Here is a 17136-nt window from a genome sequence, read left to right as displayed (position 1 = left end):
ACAGAACTCTCATGACAAGTGCGACGTTCTGCCCCTCATAATGACCCCCACCTTTTGTCCTATTTCGAGGCGATGACGTCTCAACTCATATCATACTTCTTACATCAATTTATATCCTCAGACCTGCAAATCTTTCACTTGACAATCATTATCAAATCATAGTATCATATAATGACTGATCGTACTGTCCTCGTCACAGGTGCCACTGGCCTCTTGGGTCGGGAGGTATCTGCGGCCTTTGGTCTCAAAAATTGGGAGGTCAAGGGAACAGGCTTTTCCCGTGCAGATGGAATCAGTACCTTCAAAGTTGACTTGGGAAATGAGAATGAAGTATCAACTTTCCTGGATGAGACCAAGTTCGTGCGCTCCTCTCCTGGTATCGTGCCATCAGACTAACCTCTATAACCAACTTGTGCAGACCCCAAGTCATAGTCCACTGTAAGGTGTTGAACTAGCTCTTGGCTGATACAAGTACTGACTATTATGCTTCTTACAAGGCGCTGCGCAGCGATTTCCAGACAAGGTTGACAAAGACCCCGAGGGGGCCAGAGCACTCAATGTCGCTGCAAGCAAAGCACTCGCCAAACTGGCCGCCGAAAGGGATACCTTTGTCATCTACATTTCCACTGACTATGTCTTCCCCGGTGTTCCCGGAGATGCTCCGTACGAAGCTGACGCTGAACCTCGACCTACCAACCTCTATGGCCAGACAAAACTCGATGGTGAACGTGCTGTTTTAGAAACCTTCAAGGAAGCTGGCAAGGAAGGTTTAGGCGTTGTGCTTCGAGTTCCTGTCCTCTATGGAAACGCCGAGACACCGTCCGAGAGTGCAGTCAACGTACTGATGGATGCTTTGTGGAAGGCGCAAACACAGGGAGCTCAGATCAGCATGGACCATTGGGCTATTCGTTATCCTACAAACACAGAAGACATTGGTCGAGTCTGTCACGGTATGTCTTACTATGTTTTGAACCAACCTGTCTCGACCAGACGATGGCGTTGCCCAGGCTCTGCAACAACTTGTTGAGAGTGCCAGGAATAGGACGGCTGTGCTGACAATTTACCCCAGACATTTCGGTCAAGTATCTCGATACCCCAAGCAACAATCGAGCATCTCTTCCTAATATTCTCCAATTTTCTTCTGAAGATCGAATGACCAAGTATGAGATAGTAGCCCTATTTGGCGAAATCATGGGTCTGTCAACAGAAGGGATCACTCCCAACACAGAGGGGAATGACCGGAATGCCAGTGTGCAGCGACCTTACGACTGCCACTTGAGCACAAAGGCGCTCAAGGACTTGGGAATCGATGTTTCAACGTGCGACTTCAAAGGTTGGTGGAGACGTGAGGTTCGCGCGTTTCGAAAATAAGGGCGCACACATCTCTCTACGCCCGTGAAAATTCAGCAAATATTTGTCGAATATGTGTTCTGAACACAAGGTTCAGATGAGACGAAGTGGTTCTTCGAGTGGTCTGGGTGGTTTCTGATGGTGGAAAAGGGGGTATGTCTCAAACTGTAGCTCGTGCCTTGGTGAGATCCCAAGACAAAAGGAAGAGGGAGCCTCAAACCCTTCACATGGGCTTCGTCCATTTGATCTTAATGGTATATCGAATAGGTGCTAAAAGTGATGCTTTGGCCTTTGGTGTGTTGGACTAAAGCAATGTCAATCAATGCCTGATTCATTAACGCTCTATGCCGTCGGAGGTTATGGTCTGGCTTCTTTCAAGGTAGAATCTTATAACAGGAAACTCTATTGAACTTGACCAAGCAGTTCGAAATGGGCACGTTTTTGCTCTCGAGTAACAGTTGTTAGAAAGGTCGCGCCAGGATCGATCCAGCAGGTGAAGAAAGCAGGTGAATAAAGCAGATCTTTGATCGTCGATTCCGCTCCCTAGGTATTATCGGAATATGGGGAATAAACTCGTCAATCTTGAATCGCATTGCTGTTGGTAATGGAATGGACGCTTTGTCGCTCAACCACTTTAACAAGGGATGACTTGGACCTCGGCCCTCCGTATCCAAGGTACGTATCTGGCTTCATACCAGAGCCCTTATTATTGCAAGGTCTGCATACCATCGCTACTACTACATCGAATTATATTGCATTGCTTGATTCTGAGCAAAAGGAGCTGGGTCTATCGAGGGAGGAAATATTATATAGTATTCAGGAGCTCTATATTATTTCCATAGATATGCTTTTTAGTAGGGAAGGGCCCCCCTCTGGGACCTCTTCTGTTCTCTTTCTCGTCGACTGCATCTGGAAACTTTCAAAAAATTGGGAGCTGGGATTTCCCCTTTTGAACAACTTCATCAATACGAAGTAATGATTCCCTCATCAGAGATCGAAACTATTCACCCGATGTGAGTCTTCATATCTCACGAAGCTTCTTATCAACCTGTCAGAAGGTAACCCTGTCGACGATCCCTTCTGATTGAGTCGCTCACCAACCCTCGAAATACAACGGCGGATCGATCCGAAAATATTGGAGCGTTTCAGGGCCGTCGCTACCCCGATAGGGCTGCATCAGCGCTATTCAAGGGTCCATTCACCACTGCAGGAACACTTTCTCTAGCGGCAGCGCTTCTGACATGGCATCGTCAGTGGCGGTTGCGGCCGCTCCGGTGCAATTTCACGATTACTTGTTGTATCCAGTTGACGACGAGAAACCGCCCATACCGGACTTGTCTAAATATCGAACCTTACATGAGAAGAGCCTTTCTTTTGTATCACAAAGAACTCTCGAAGTATACACCACTCCATCACCAGAGGCAAAACATCTGACTGATGGAGACTGTTACCCACGACTCGATTCACCAACGTTATCTGCAAAAGTCATCCGGTGTCGATCCAAAAGTGTAACTTCTTTGCTCACATTGAGACGAGAACGACGACGTATTGTCTCGCCGCCTCTCCCAACATCACCACTCCCGGTCTCTGTTTCAGTCGGCACTCGTGGGGCAGAATTTTTCAAGGGTCTAGCGGATAGCTTGACTGGGGTGATTGGCAGTCTCTCTCCACGACTTGCGGTGGGAGCAGTCGACACCGACACTGGAAGTACTAGACACCGCCAAGGCTCCTTGTCATCTGGGCCTTCAGTCATCCGCTCGCCAGCTCCGTCAGTGCTAGTGTCACCATATGCACAAAGCTTTGCTCGCGCATCAAGCAATTTAAATTTAGCGCCAGACTCTCAAACGGCGCCGTCGCCCGCCGTCCCGCCGGGCCCCCTGGCCAGTCCGTCATATGTCCTGACACCCAAAACTAAAAGTATCCCACCATCGCTTTCATCCTTAGCTTCCAAACCTCTACCTCTGCGATCGCCAACTTTAAATCACGACTACATACAAAATCTTGCGCACTTGACCAGTCGTGATCGTAGTCCCAGCCGCAGTCCCAGCCGCAGTCGCAGTCGTCCTCGAGGCCGGGACTCCTTCAGGCACTTTCCGACGACCTCTGTGTTCGATATCCCAGCGCCAGAATCGCCCATACTCCGTACAGTACCGTCCGCTAGTGACATTGCACGGTTCAAACATCGCAATCTCCTTGCTTTACGTATAAACACTGAAGCTGCCGAGAACGCTGCAAAACTAGAACGAGAAGAACTTGAACGTCAAAAACAAGAAGCCGAACGTGTGGCCCACGAAGTTGCCCGTCTTGACGCTGAGAACGATCGTATCAGCGCTGAGCAGAAGAAGTGTGACCTCGCGCGCGTGCAAGCACAACCTCTCATCCCTTCTCCGAGATTCCCACGGTTTTCTGTCCTTGACAAGCTTTTCTACCTTGCCAGGCGATCGAATGCTGTAGCAAGTCAACCCAGCACGCCAAACCCCGGGGCACCGACCATCTCTTCATTAGATTTCAGCCGTTCCAACAGTCCTGAGGAATCTTCTTTGCCAGAAAAAATGAGCTTCATAAAGCAGGGAGGCAAAGGCATAGTGCCAGGTACCGATGCACCAGCTTCTGCCAGCAACGGAGGTGAAAGGGTGAGTTTCTCATGCTACTTTACATATTGCGCTACAGGTAACTAACATGGTGATTCTTGCCCAGCGTGTTTGTGTGCGATGCCTCTCTTCCGTGATCAACCTACCCGTCAATACCGACACTTCTCCTGTAGACATTATCTATTCGACTGCCAACCTGACAAGTCATGACATTGACCCCAAGGCCAGCGTTTTGATCGAATGCTACGATGAACTAGGTCTCGAGCGACGCCTTCGCCGTTACGAGCGCATCCGTGATGTCATGAATTCATGGGACCGTGACCAGCAAAACTCACTCCTGGTTGTTACTAACGATATTTCGCAAAGCGATGATCCCGACCTTGACATCAAATCAGTGCCACGGAGTCCAACACCTCCTCCTGGCTTCACTTTGCAAATGTACCATTCATCAAGACCGGGCAAGTGGAACAAACGATGGATCACTCTGCTAGAATCCGGTCAGATGTTTGCTTCGAAGAAGCCCGACTCAAAGACTTCAGACAAGGATAGCACTGTTCTGTGTCATTTGTCGGATTTCGATATTTACACGCCAAGGGAGAGCGAAGCCAGGCGTCATTTAAAAGCACCACGGCGCTTCTGTTATGCTGTAAAGAGCCAGCAGAAGACCTTTGTTTTCCCCAATGGCGAGAATTTCGTCCACTTCTTCTGTGCTGAAGATGGACAACTTGCCAAGCGCTTCTTGGAGCATGTGCAACGCTGGCGAAGTTGGTATTTGGTCAACAAGCAAGTTGACTTCGAGAAAAAAGACAAAAAGGACAAGGCATCTCAAATATCTATGGGCTTTGGCAACAGTACATCTCCAAAGGCTATGTCCAGATCGAGGAGTACAGCTGCCAAAGGACATAGCACTCAAGTCTCTGTCGACGAGACTCCATACACAATAGGCGCTTTTCAGCCACTCCTTGATATGGACCGATTTGACAAGCCTCTAGAGGAGTTTGGCAAGGATCTGGACAACAAGAACGAGCCTGACTCCGATCCGGAGTTCAAGACTGGGCTCGTTCGTAAAGCCACTTGCAAACAACCAAATGCCTTGTCCAAGTCCAAATCGGTACATAACAAGCATAGGTCACCACCACTTGACAATAACCAGTTCTCTCCTGCTGGACTGCTAGGCCAAGGCTACGAGGAAAAACTCAAGGTAGCAGAACGAGCACCCGTGGCCAGTCCTGTCACTACGAACTCCGCTTTCACAAAGGGGGCATCGCTTCTGGGCCGGGGCTACGAGCAGAAGCGCAAGGTTCATGAGAAGATGCCAGTCGATAACAGTTACATTTCGACAAACGCAGCTTTCACAGAGGGTCCCTCGTTATTGAACGGCGGTATGCTCTCACCTGCAACCCCCAAGGAAATCTCTACAGACTCGAAGTCATGGTTTCCTGTAGATACAAACCAGCCTTCTCGGCCAAGCTACCGCAGTAAATCCCTTCGGGATACAAACCGACGGCCGATGGTCGAGAAGGTTCCTGATATGCCACAACCATTGGTCAATCTGACCAACAGTTTCCCAGAACCACCTCGTTGGCGTGAAAAAAATAAGGGTCACGGTGTCAAAGCCCCGACAGGTGGCCCTCTAATTAGCCTTGCCACAGGTGGTCAAAACAATAACATGTTCAACACCCGCAGCACTTCTGGTCTCATCAACCAGGTCCCTCAATCATCCTCTACCATGAGCATGGGCAGTCGTCCTCGGAGCCGATCCACTGCAGGAATGCAGCCGCCACCAAGCCATGCTCCTCCTATCCCCCCTGTGCCAATTCGCTCTTTGCGTCGAGAGATGACGGCACCGATGGATCAGTCCCGTGGTCGTGATCCTCGTCCACGAGGACCTTTGATTGACCGTGCCGGGACAGTTGGTCAACCGTCGAGGATTTAAGTCAACCCTGGACTCCCTTGCTATTCATAGTTGACGCGCTGAATGTCGTTATGATTTTACGCAGTTATGCCTCTGGGTTTGAAGTCGAAGGATATCTATGTCATGAGTTCGTGGTTCCTATGTTGAAAAAGCCAACTAAACTGAGAATCATGTAGGTGAAGATTTGGAAACGTTGGATAGATGGATTGACATCGGGCCTGTCAACTACAATCAGGCATTACTACTGGTTCAGCTCATAACTGTCTTATTTGTATTTGGGAGTTCTTTATTGGGAGTACCAAAAATATTTATCTGAAGCTCATGACCGAGACGATACTGGGCACAACAAGATGGGCTGGTACCATCCTTTTATTTAGAATTCAACGGCACTACACTTTATTTTCTTGAAATTGACATCATTGAAAGACTGTTTTTTTTTTATCTTGATTCATTTCATTAGAGGTATCTCTGGTCTATACGGTAGTGATGCATACACATCTGTGATTTCGCTAGACAAACAACTTTGGCACTTCAACCATCTCTCTCACGTTCTCTTTATCAGATATAAATTTTCGCATTATTAATTGAAAGATCCAGTTTACTTGCTGCGCTTGTAGATCTTGGCGAGGAAGGCCTCAAACACGGTCTTCTTGAGGCCACCGCTCTCGTCAATGTTGGCAATGCGCTCGCGGATCTGGCCAACAACCTTCTCCTCGTAGTCGAGGTAGAGCTGCTCAAGCTTCAGGTCGTCGTAGAGCTTCTTGACGACCAGCTCCTTGGCATCGTCCTTGCGGCCGTAGTTCTCCTCAAGGATCTTGCGCTGCTCGGGGGTGGCAACGGCAAGAGCCTGGTTCACGAGCCAAGAGCACTTGTTGTCCTTGATATCGGTACCAATCTTGCCAATGTGTTCGGGCTTGCCAAAGTTGTCAAGGTAGTCGTCCTGGATCTGGAAGTACTCTCCGAGAGGGATGAGGATATCCTCAGCTTGCTTGAGGTTGCTGGGGGTGGCGAGGTTGAGCTGGTGGAGGGCAAGCGCAACAGGGAGGTAGAAGGAGTAGTAGGCGGTCTTGTAGATGACGATGAAGCTGTACTTCTCGAGGGAGAAGTTGTCAAGGTTGACATTGTCCTCAGGGGCGGTGAGCAAGTCACACAGCTGGCCGAGCTCGGTCTGGAAGGTGGTCTCGTGGAACAGCTCGATGAGGTCGACGTAGGCAGGGTGGGTGCGGAAGTACTTCTTGAGAAGAGTGTAGATGGCCATCTCGAGCATAAAGGCGTCGTTAATGGCGATCATGCCAACACCCTCCTGACGGTACCAGCAGGGCTGGCCACGACGGGTGATGCTGGAGTCCATGATATCGTCGGAAACGAGGAAGAAAGCCTGGAGGAGCTCTGTCATCCAGCCGAGAGTAGCGGCCTGGAAGTATTGCTCCTCAGTAAGGGGCTTCTCGAGGAGGAGAGAGACGGAATCGGGGACGGACATGCCGCGGTTGCATTTTCCGCCGAGAGGGTTGGCCTCGAGAGACTTTGAAGTGGCATGTTAGCTACTAAGCTTTACGAAAGTTGGGAATAGCTTCATGTCCGGTACTTACCTTCTTGTACCAGTCAAGCTGCTCCTGGGGGAGCTTGTAAGAGCGAGCATGGTCGAGGAGAACCTCCTCGAGCTTGGGGAAGACGGCGTTGAACTCGTCGAGGGTAGTTTGTTTAGCCATTGTTGGTGATTTGTGTGAGTAGTTGAGGTAGAGAGAGGATAAAGAAAGAAACAAGAGTAGCTGAAAGACCACTTTTTGAGTAGGAAGGAAAGAAGGAAATTAGAATCGGAGTTGATCAACTACAGTATAGGTAGCAACAGGTACTCAGTGGACAACGGAATATGCACGATAATTACCGGACATTCAGTCTAATATCTTTTAGTAGGAGGTAGGAGGGGCTCCCGGACTGCTGCCCCTCTTTCCTTATTCTATTCGCGAATTGGAGGAGGAGGGGCTGTCCACTCTTGATTTGTTCGGTGAGGACCAACATGGCAAAGTTTAAGGGACCAGGGGACCTAACTAGGCGGTGAGAATTGGGAAAATTAGCGGCAGTTGGGGATTTATCCAACGGTGAGAATACAACATAAAGGGCCCGTTCTCCATACATTTCTAGGCCTACCCAGCTAGCCAACAGCATTTGCAATGTTTCTTTGCCATGAGGCTCTTTTCTATTGGAGGGCCTGAAAACAAGGCAGTATAAAATAAATAGTTAAATTATTTTGTCTTTGAAATTGTCAAGATTTCTGTACCCCACGTCACGCTTGGGCTTATAGCTCCAAACTCCATGTCTACCTGCTTTGTGCATACATCAGCTCCTCACCTTTTGCTTCCTCTGCTTTGTACCGACTAATCCCCTGTGGGACAACATACTTGATCCTATCATACCATGCAGCATCGTTCTCCTGAACCACGCATAATGCTTCACGCAGTGCCTTTTCCGATGCGCCGTCCTTCATCATCTCAACGACGCACGCTGCATTGAGTCCTGCATTGCGAAACCCTTCAACAAATTGCTCCACATCGTACATATGCGCAAATCGAGTATGCGTTGGCGTACTGTCCATGTCCTTGCGATTCTGGATTGGCGTGTCTTGTCAATAACGTCTCATCAATGACGGCTACTCACAGGAACATGCACGCGCATGTACATACCGTGCAGTCCAGGCACTTTGCTCCCAAGGAGTCGACATATTCGTTACACTTCCTGCTACCCCAGTGGTGATTACAGGGCCAACGCATAATCTTCTGCGGGCTTTGTTTCTTTTCTACCTCTTCGGCGAGGATTGGGTTCGATATATCGCTTACGGAGTTACTGCTTTCTTGAGACATGCTTGGCCAAAGGTTGAACTCTCTCCTCCATGGCATGTCTTGTGCGCTCGCTCTTATACCACGTCTCCCTCGCCGACGGTGACGGGCATTGGCACCGTGATGATTCGGTTCGCACGTGCTGCAGAAGATTGTACAATGTTGTAACTGACGTTTGTTCTGTGGGACATCGCTGATATTCACAGCCATTCGAGCGCTGTGATACATGCTGTTTGACTTGGCCACTCGTCCCATTCCATTGGTCAGAGAGTATTCTGTGCCAGATCTGCAAAGATTGGTGAAGACGAGAGTGTACAGAGCACAGCTCTAGCAGAGATTACACTGCCTTTAAATAAAACGTTATCAGTTGGCATGAGTGTATCCAGAAAGCTTCTCAACGACTGGTTCAGTTCCTGTGATACCACTGGCGTAGGCTATTGGGCAAAGTCTACTTAGAGAAGATGGATGGTACGGACATGCCGTGACTCGATGAGATATAAAATAAAGTTGACAGCTCGAACGTTTCCACCGAACCCCAGCTCTAAAAGATAACGGTTCTGAATCCACAACAGCAAGTTCTGGAACGCCCATTCCAAAAACTGATCTTGCCTAACGACTTCATTATCGCTCATCCATATAACCTCCCCTTTGTCCCCATTCTTGCTCCTTCTTCACCCTCTCGAGTCTTTCGACCAAGTTGCCTGGCGTCCATCGCACAGGACCCCTATCCCTTGCCGTTTCGACGGCATCACAAACCGCATGATACAGTTCGCCAAAGTTACGAAAGATGTAGTCCAGCGCCATAGTTAGAATGTTGTCCACGTTGACTTCTCTCGCACTTGTGATGTACGCGTTGATCTTTTCGTAGGTGATACCCCCCTTCTCGGAATACTTATCGAGAAGGTATCGCACAAGGGTCTCGTGGACTTGTGAGGCAATCTGCTCGTTTTCACCGAACTGCCTACGCATTCTCTGAATAAGATCTTAGATTGTGCAACTTGGCCGGGCGTGGGGAAGGGATTGGATGTGAATGGGTTTATTTTACCTCGCAATCGACACAGATGCTTCGCTTGAGGAACACGTAGTTTGGGCACTTGACATCTGGTGTCCAACACATCAAACATGGGAATATGCGGACCGCTCTGTTTGGGTACATGATGTAGATTGGTTCTTGTCAAAGTTGATTGTGGCTCTCAACAATATGCGGCTTGTAGATTCAGAGGCGAAGCACATATCCGAACACAGAATCCTTAGCAATCCCGTGCCAATCAACGACGAGCAATAGAACTTATTTATCTTGCCAGACAATTAGGCATGATCAAGGAGATCAGACTCGACTTTATTCTACAATGCTATCCCTGTTTCCATGACAAGCTACACCATGATAAGACCATTCAGCTCTGGACCGATGTGAATAAAATTTTGTACCCGTTGAGAAAGCTGATAATTTATTCTTTGTTTCACCAGACCTTCGGAGTATTGGCCAATCTGAGTTTCTACTGGAGCCGTTGTGACACAACATCTAACGTTGGAAATGAGTGTAAGTGGATGGAAGTGGATGGCTGCAATATTGGTCAGACCGATCAGTAGAAACAAATGCTTTCTATATCACGAGACACTTTCTTCTTGTTCAGCAGCAAATTTTGAAATTATTGTACTACCAATGACGCATGACAAGTTCAACGGCTTTGGTTCACATTAATATTCGTTTTGTACTGCATACAGTGTCGAGGGACAGTGTTTGATGATAGAAGCACGGACCTGTGATGCGCGCCTAAGATGTTGACATGATGGAAGCCAAACACTAAGCGGTCATGCTCATGATACCTTCAGTCCTCACCCCATGACCCTCAACAACGCCCAATTCTTGTGTCTCGAGTACCTTTAGGCTTATCTCAAGCTCTAAGTCAGTGAAATTCTAGCTCTTGGAACACAGCGCGTCTGCGCATTCGTTTTTGGGCTTTTGTTCCTTCTCAAAGCTACCCCACCAACACTTCAAAACAACAAACCATGGTTCTCAGCGCCCACGAAATCTCACAGTTGCGCGCTGCACTACAAGACGCCGTAGTCAAATGTTCGGAAAGATGCTTGTATCAGTCTTCAAAATGGTACAACCCTCCCATCAATAGGTCCCGCCACCACATAAACTAACGATACCAGGGCCGCTGAACTACTGAATGCGCTTCCCGAAACCGATGATGACGAAGAAAACATCAATCCCGCAGATCCTAGTCATGTCTCTCCCATATTCGCCGCCAACAACGACCCGGAAGAAGCAATACTCGAGGCTAGAGAGCTGAGCAAGTACCTCTTGGCCAAATCTCTATTCGACTGCCGAGAATACGATCGATGCGCTGCAGTATTTCTTCCAGACTCGCTCCTTTCCAGCGTCCTTGCCTCGCGAGTAGACCATGCTTCCGCATCTTCCGCAGCCGGCAAGGGCAAAAGCAAAGCGTCTGAGGCAGCGGTGCCCCTTCCCAAGCTCAGCCAGAAGAGTCTATTCCTAGCACTCTACGCCAAGTTCATGTCAGGAGAAAAGCGCAGAAACGAAGATTCCGAGATGGTTATGGGCCCTCAGGATCTTGGAACAGTGACAAACAAGCAGTTGCTTGTGATAGGCCACTTTCTGGCGACTTGGTTTGAGGAGAGGACCACAGAAGACGATGAAGTGTTGGGCAGTCAGGGGTGGCTTGAATATTTGTGAGTGCTGAAATTATTGTTTCTATAATTACTCAACTAACCACCTTCAACAGATATGGAATGGTACTCGCCAAGGAAAAGAACGATGATAAGGCATTAGAATACTTTATCCGAAGCGTGCACAAGTACACCATGAACTGGGGTTGCTGGTTAGAAATGACGTCGTTAATATCTCGAGTTGAGGATGTAAGTCATACATGTAACTGTTGAACGCGCTTTGAGTCACTAACGCCCACTCAGTTGAACCGAATATCCAGGCATTGTCCCCAAAACATTGTCTCTTACATGTTCCACTTGCACACTTCTCTGGAACTTTACCAACAGGGTCCTGGTCTGGCCAACTCTCTTGAGCAACTTCTCTCAATATTCCCTACATCCTCTTTCCTCCTCACATGCAACGCATTGCTAGCTTATCACGCCAAGGACTTGATGGCTGCTGAACAGCATTTTACTCGACTGCTGGCACTCCATCCGCATAGGCTGGATTCGCTAGATCACTACTCCAACATCCTCTACGTCCTTAATCTCCGGCCAAAGCTAGCATTCCTTGCACATCTTTGCTCAAGTGTCGACAAGTTTAGACCTGAGTCTTGTGTAGTGATTGGAAACTATTACTCTTTGCTCTCGATGCATGAGAAAGCCGTCCAGTATTTCCGACGTGCTCTGACACTTGATCGGTCATGTCTCTCAGCATGGACCTTGATGGGTCATGAGTACGTCGAACTCAAAAATACCCACGCAGCAATCGAATCGTACCGCCGGGCAGTCGACGTGAACCGTCGAGACTATCGGGCCTGGTACGGCCTAGGTCAAACATACGAGATGTTGGAGATGCATACGTACTCGTTATGGTACTACAAGAAGGCAGCTGGTCTTCGGCCGTGGGACGGCAAAATGTGGATGGCCGTAGGCTCGTGTCTGCAAAAGATGGGCCGAGAGCGTGACGGCATTAAAGCTCTAAAGCGTGCATTGCTCGCTGACGCGTATTACGATGTGGGCAGTAGCTTTGGCAGCGGGGATCTGCTTGGTAGTCGCAACGCCACGGGTCACATGGACCCCGATATTCTCTTACAGATTGCAGTCATGTACGATCAACTAGGCGAAGAAGAGGAGGCCAGATCATACATGGAATTGTGCGTGGCTCAAGAAGATGGCAGTGGAGGTGCTGCTGGTGCTGAAGTCGATCCGGGGGAGTCCATTGCTATTCACAACGACTCGCCAGCTGGCTCAGAAAATGGCGCCGAGAACGATGAGAATTCAAACAATGAGGGAACAGGAGTCACAGCAGCCACGAGCAAAGCGCGTATGTGGCTTGCCAAGTTTTCGATGCGGACTGGAGATTACATGACAGCCTCTCGTCTTGCGGGAGAGCTATGTCAAGACGGTGTCGAAGTGGAAGAGGCCAAGGCTCTTGTGCGAGAGGTTCGATCGCGCATGGAGGCAACTGGGATGCTCGACCCGCTGAGCTAGGAGTATCGGCAAAGACGAGTAAACGCCCAATCATCAAACCAACGACACCTGTTATAAGGTGTATCTCGACTCACGAGACAATATGTATTACGCAGCTAATGAACTATAATGGTCAGAGTGGCTCAAGAGTGGCGGTTTGTACAGTTTTGTGAATGAGTTCAGTCGATCAGTAGCCCGGGTATAACCTGGGGCTAACGAGTCTTTCTGACAGGCGAGGAGATCAGCAGGAGAGCCTCCAAACCTCGTCAACTCCAGCATTAGATAAGATCAACATGCAACTTCTCGGGATCTACTGCTGATCCTGCAGAGAACCATTCGCATAGATGCTTGCAAGCGGTATTCCCGAAATAAAAGATGGGGTCGGCCCGAGGATCAAAGCTTATACAGACGCCATCAACGCTGACGATATTATTTGGAAGTGTACAAAGTAGTTTATACCCAATGAATTAGACCCAAAGAAATAAACCAATTTCTGTTACCGATCACCTGCTAATCCCGCATTTAGACCAAGCTTTGAATCCAGAACCGATGTTTCGATTAAAGTATGCTCAATGGTACATACCAATTCTACCTAGTTGAGTACAAGAAACATTGTGAGAGTTCTTTCATTGATGCCCATTAGACCCATGGTTCCTGTCAGCCCATAGTCCCCATGTGTAGTGTGATGCAAGAGACTTGTTCCAGGCATCTCTACTCAGGGAAATGATGGCAATTAGGGATACAGCAGCATCCTTGGTAAACAAGTAGGCAATTAGAGTGCCAGAGCAGCAACTCCTGCCACAACGAGAGCTCCTAGACTCCAAGTGGCCCTGTTACCAGCGGCGACGGGCACAGCAGGGGGGTTGACTGGGGTCTGAGAGGGCCCAGAAGGAGGAGGAACGATGGGTTTCTCAGGGCTGGTGCTGGGACCAGTTTCCTGAGGGCCAGAAGGACCAGTTTCTCCGCCTGGGGGAGGCACTGGCTTGGGTCCCTCAGGTGGTGGAGGACCCGACTCTCCGCCAGGAGGAGGTGGCTGCGGAGGTCCCTCAGGCGCGGGCGGAGCAGGAGGAGCCTCGGGGACAGGTCCGGTGGCCTGAGGAGGAGGTACAAGCGCTCCTGGAGGTGGAGGAGCCTCTGGAGCCACTGGTGGGCATTCTATATAAGTGTTAGCGACATCATCCAGCCAGCTTACAAGACATCTGGCAGGCATGGTTTACTCACCCGTTACGGTAATGTAGACTGGCTCCGTGACGGTGACAGGCACCTGAGGCGAGTTAGTTCTGGAAGACCTCCAAGTGGAACAAGAAGTTTAACTGACAGCAGGAGGGCAGTTGTTGGAATTACCGCTCGCCATTCCAGTAGGAGCAGGCGGTTCAGCTGGGGCAGAGCCCTCTCCACCCTTCATGCCCATGCCTGGCATAGATGGGAACTCTCCAGCGATAACACCAGAGAGCATCATGGCCATGGGAAGGGTCTGAATTGTCTTCATCTTGGTTGGTAACGAATGAATAAGTCTCTTGACTGTTGTTGATCTCTTAAAGAAAGATTGATTGCAGGATAATGGTAGGATACCAAGTTTCGTTGAGGGAGAGCTGGTCTCTTTTATATTCGACAAGAGCTTACCAATTGGCTATAAGACTGCCCCAAAGAGTATTTGATATTCCAGGCGAGCCACGAAAGGCAACAGAACGTGCCTGGTCAGTATACACATTACGGAGGAAGCCGCATGGTTGACATGAGTTCGTTCAAGCCATGAAAGCTACACATGAGGAGTACGAGGCGAGAGACGTGTCAAATCAACTCTTGTCGTCATGAAGCATTTTGAGGCATCGCAGTATTATGCTTAAATACTATGGAATAGGAGACACCTCATTGGATACGGTTTGAGTGTGCTTGAATATAGTTCAGGGGCGACAGCGGGTACCTGGCCATGTATGTCATAGATAGATATAAGGAGGTTGGTGATGGGGATACCAATTAAAAGTTCATTCAAACGAGCCCGGTGGCTTTCAGTCTCTAATTCCAAGTAGTTTCTAGACAGCACTCATTTGCCAACTCTTTCTCAACAAGCCAGGCGAAATTGGACAAGTGTTTAGAAAAAGAGTCTGGTTTGTATCGTTTAATTCTAGAGTCACCTGTGCACTCACTATATATTGTCGTTATTCCCACTTACAGTAGATCTGCAGAATCTAGAGATGTCGTAACGTTTAACATGTGTAGATATAACAAGACAAGCGATGGAACGAAGAGAGCACACGGCATTTGCGAAAGTTAATCGTCAAAGCGTAATGCATGCTCACATCTTGTCGCCACTGAAACAGAACTCAACTTTCGTGTACGCACTATGGCTTCATGATAAATTTACCGGGTTAAGATCTTTAGTATCTCGGCATGTCTATATGTTCTGCATTTAAATCTCTCCAATTCTTTCGTTAGTGGCGCCCCAAGTTGTCATAGAATTGAAGTGTAGGAGTATAGACATGACTACTAAGTCAACGTCAACGTAGTCAATCCAGGTAATAGTCAGCATTTGCATGTGATAATTCAGTTGCGTTGTATTAATGTCTATTATTTTATGTCTTGTCAAGAGATAACGTATGAAAATATAGAGATCGATGGTATCTATTTGGCTTTTAGCTGGGAACAACTCATAGAGACATTATTTCCCCCCCTGATGTAGTCCAATACGTAGTCCAGATTACTATTTCGCCATGATTTGAAAATGAGCTAGATATTTCCCATTAAGAAAAGGAAATATATCGCAGATATCCATTATTAATAAATGAATTATTTAATCGAAGAAGCAGTATGAGATGGAAATACGTCTTCCTAATACCTAGGGTAGGATACAGACGCAAGGATAAGGCCTTGCACTCAGCGCAGTCACGTGTCAGTCAAGTAGACCCATGATCATGCGGCACTCACTTCGACTCACCCCTCGTCTCAAGTAGTCCCTTTTGACCATGACTCCAATGTTTCTAGGAAAAGACTCCCAAAATCGCTGCATTATTTCACCAAGATGCTTCATTGAACCTTTTGGCGTTTGATTTCCGGACTGAACGACAACTTGAAAGTACAACAGACACTGTCACGACGGCCTTTGCAACAGTATCTTGTCTAAGCGTCGTGCACTTCATACTCGGACCTCACTTCTGTTCCCTTTGCAAACCAGCTTACACACTACCGGACTGTGTAAAAAACGTGAAAATCAGGCGACAATGTTAAAACAACCTCGCGGAAGCCTCCAGACTCTTGCCCGATGATGGAGACGCACACCATCTCTGGCGAGTTGCAGTAACCTAGTGTTGGACTCAACGTCCGCGCAAGTAGACTCTCTTTTAGATTGACGTTGATACAGGAAACCTCGTTCTTGGAATGTACCTCTTTCAACCATTTACCCGGACATGGTGAAAAGTTTTCTGCTTCTTGATACCTATACCCCAATCAGTCAAGCACAGTCGCACTACAGTATGTCGTTTGAAGCCGAATCATGTGGTGTTCATGCTAGCAAAAGCAGCTCGACTTGAAGTGACAGACTGTTGCGTACACAGTCCGAATTTCACTACCACATGGAAAGTCAATATGACCATACCCGTTTCCCGTCACGTTCTGGACCAGGAGCTGTGCATTCCAGCGCCATCTATCTGCTTGTTTGAGCGAATTTCCGCATCCTGCTCGTTCTGCTTGACTACGAACCTTGTTCCCACGTCCAAGCGATACCCCTCGTTGCATCATAACAGAGGGGTTATTCTTGCCCGAAGTGTACCGGCAACCTGACCGTGAGCGGGGCTATCTTCGGTGACGGATCAGATCCAGCGCTCTCGGTCACACTTGAGGACGGTGGCCGGCTGGCCGGTCGGTGTTCCAAGTTGTGGATCTCTCTCACTACTACCTACTACTCTTAGATCATAGCTACTGGCACGCTTTGCTCTCGACTGCACGCAAAAGTAGCGCACCACATAAAACTAGGGCATCTGACAAGTCAGGCATTCAATTGTGGAACTTGCTGGGTAACATTTCAGTCGCTCTCTACCAGTCAAAAACGATTCATTGATGACTCGGAAACTGGATATGGTTAAGAGAAGAAAACTCTGCTCTGTATCTTCCGCCACAATGGACCAAGTCGACTGAACGACAAGACCCAGAACCTGACACTATGCACATCCTGGTTATAGCTGCATGAAAGAAAGTCTCGCAGTCTCGATAACAATCTTCGAACAGATTAGACAGCAGCACGGTGCTTAGCTTTCATCTTCATGCAGGCCGGTTCGGAATCGGCTCAGATTTGGCAGTTGCG

At 48.5% G+C, this 17136-nt stretch overlaps 7 protein-coding genes across 7 annotated transcripts; 3 read left to right on the top strand and 4 right to left on the bottom strand.

Annotated features, from left to right (window-relative positions):
- Positions 1 to 168: 168 nt before the first annotated feature.
- On the top strand, positions 169 to 1648 carry FGSG_06786 (uncharacterized protein). Its single transcript, XM_011328134.1, has 4 exons — positions 169 to 356; positions 419 to 438; positions 498 to 950; positions 1070 to 1648. Exons 1-4 carry the CDS (start codon positions 172 to 174, stop codon positions 1369 to 1371), a joined length of 960 nt encoding a protein of 319 aa, XP_011326436.1. The 5' UTR covers positions 169 to 171; the 3' UTR covers positions 1372 to 1648.
- A 943-nt stretch (positions 1649 to 2591) lies between these two features.
- FGSG_06785 (uncharacterized protein) lies at positions 2592 to 5877 on the top strand (the record flags this gene model as incomplete). Its single annotated transcript, XM_011328133.1, has 2 exons — positions 2592 to 3983; positions 4048 to 5877. The coding sequence occupies 2 exons, from the start codon at positions 2592 to 2594 to the stop codon at positions 5875 to 5877; spliced, it is 3222 nt and encodes a 1073-aa protein (XP_011326435.1).
- A 497-nt stretch (positions 5878 to 6374) lies between these two features.
- FGSG_06784 (farnesyl pyrophosphate synthetase) lies at positions 6375 to 7728 on the bottom strand. The gene is made up of 2 exons (XM_011328132.1): positions 7446 to 7728; positions 6375 to 7378 (listed from the first exon to the last, which is right to left on the bottom strand). The coding sequence occupies exons 1-2, from the start codon at positions 7563 to 7565 to the stop codon at positions 6455 to 6457; spliced, it is 1044 nt and encodes a 347-aa protein (XP_011326434.1). The 5' UTR covers positions 7566 to 7728; the 3' UTR covers positions 6375 to 6454.
- A 445-nt stretch (positions 7729 to 8173) lies between these two features.
- Positions 8174 to 8624, bottom strand: FGSG_06783 (uncharacterized protein; the record flags this gene model as incomplete). Its single annotated transcript, XM_011328131.1, has 2 exons — positions 8174 to 8461; positions 8538 to 8624. The coding sequence occupies 2 exons, from the start codon at positions 8622 to 8624 to the stop codon at positions 8174 to 8176; spliced, it is 375 nt and encodes a 124-aa protein (XP_011326433.1).
- Positions 8625 to 9311: 687 nt separating this feature from the next.
- Positions 9312 to 9659, bottom strand: FGSG_06782 (uncharacterized protein; the record flags this gene model as incomplete). Its single annotated transcript, XM_011328130.1, has 1 exon — positions 9312 to 9659. The coding sequence occupies one exon, from the start codon at positions 9657 to 9659 to the stop codon at positions 9312 to 9314; it is 348 nt and encodes a 115-aa protein (XP_011326432.1).
- A 1041-nt stretch (positions 9660 to 10700) lies between these two features.
- Positions 10701 to 12860, top strand: FGSG_06781 (uncharacterized protein; the record flags this gene model as incomplete). Its single annotated transcript, XM_011328129.1, has 4 exons — positions 10701 to 10798; positions 10851 to 11390; positions 11444 to 11576; positions 11631 to 12860. The coding sequence occupies 4 exons, from the start codon at positions 10701 to 10703 to the stop codon at positions 12858 to 12860; spliced, it is 2001 nt and encodes a 666-aa protein (XP_011326431.1).
- Positions 12861 to 13611: 751 nt separating this feature from the next.
- FGSG_06780 (uncharacterized protein) lies at positions 13612 to 14328 on the bottom strand (the record flags this gene model as incomplete). The annotated part of the gene is made up of 3 exons (XM_011328128.1): positions 13612 to 13994; positions 14061 to 14103; positions 14158 to 14328. 3 exons carry the CDS (start codon positions 14326 to 14328, stop codon positions 13612 to 13614), a joined length of 597 nt encoding a protein of 198 aa, XP_011326430.1.
- Positions 14329 to 17136: the final 2808 nt, after the last annotated feature.

The sequence above is a fragment of the Fusarium graminearum genome, chromosome 4 (assembly GCF_000240135.3).
Source record: "Fusarium graminearum PH-1 chromosome 4, whole genome shotgun sequence".
Classification (NCBI taxonomy): domain Eukaryota; kingdom Fungi; phylum Ascomycota; class Sordariomycetes; order Hypocreales; family Nectriaceae; genus Fusarium; species Fusarium graminearum.
The sequence above is the reverse complement of the archived record's forward strand: the minus strand, read 5'-3'. Positions and strand labels throughout refer to the sequence as shown.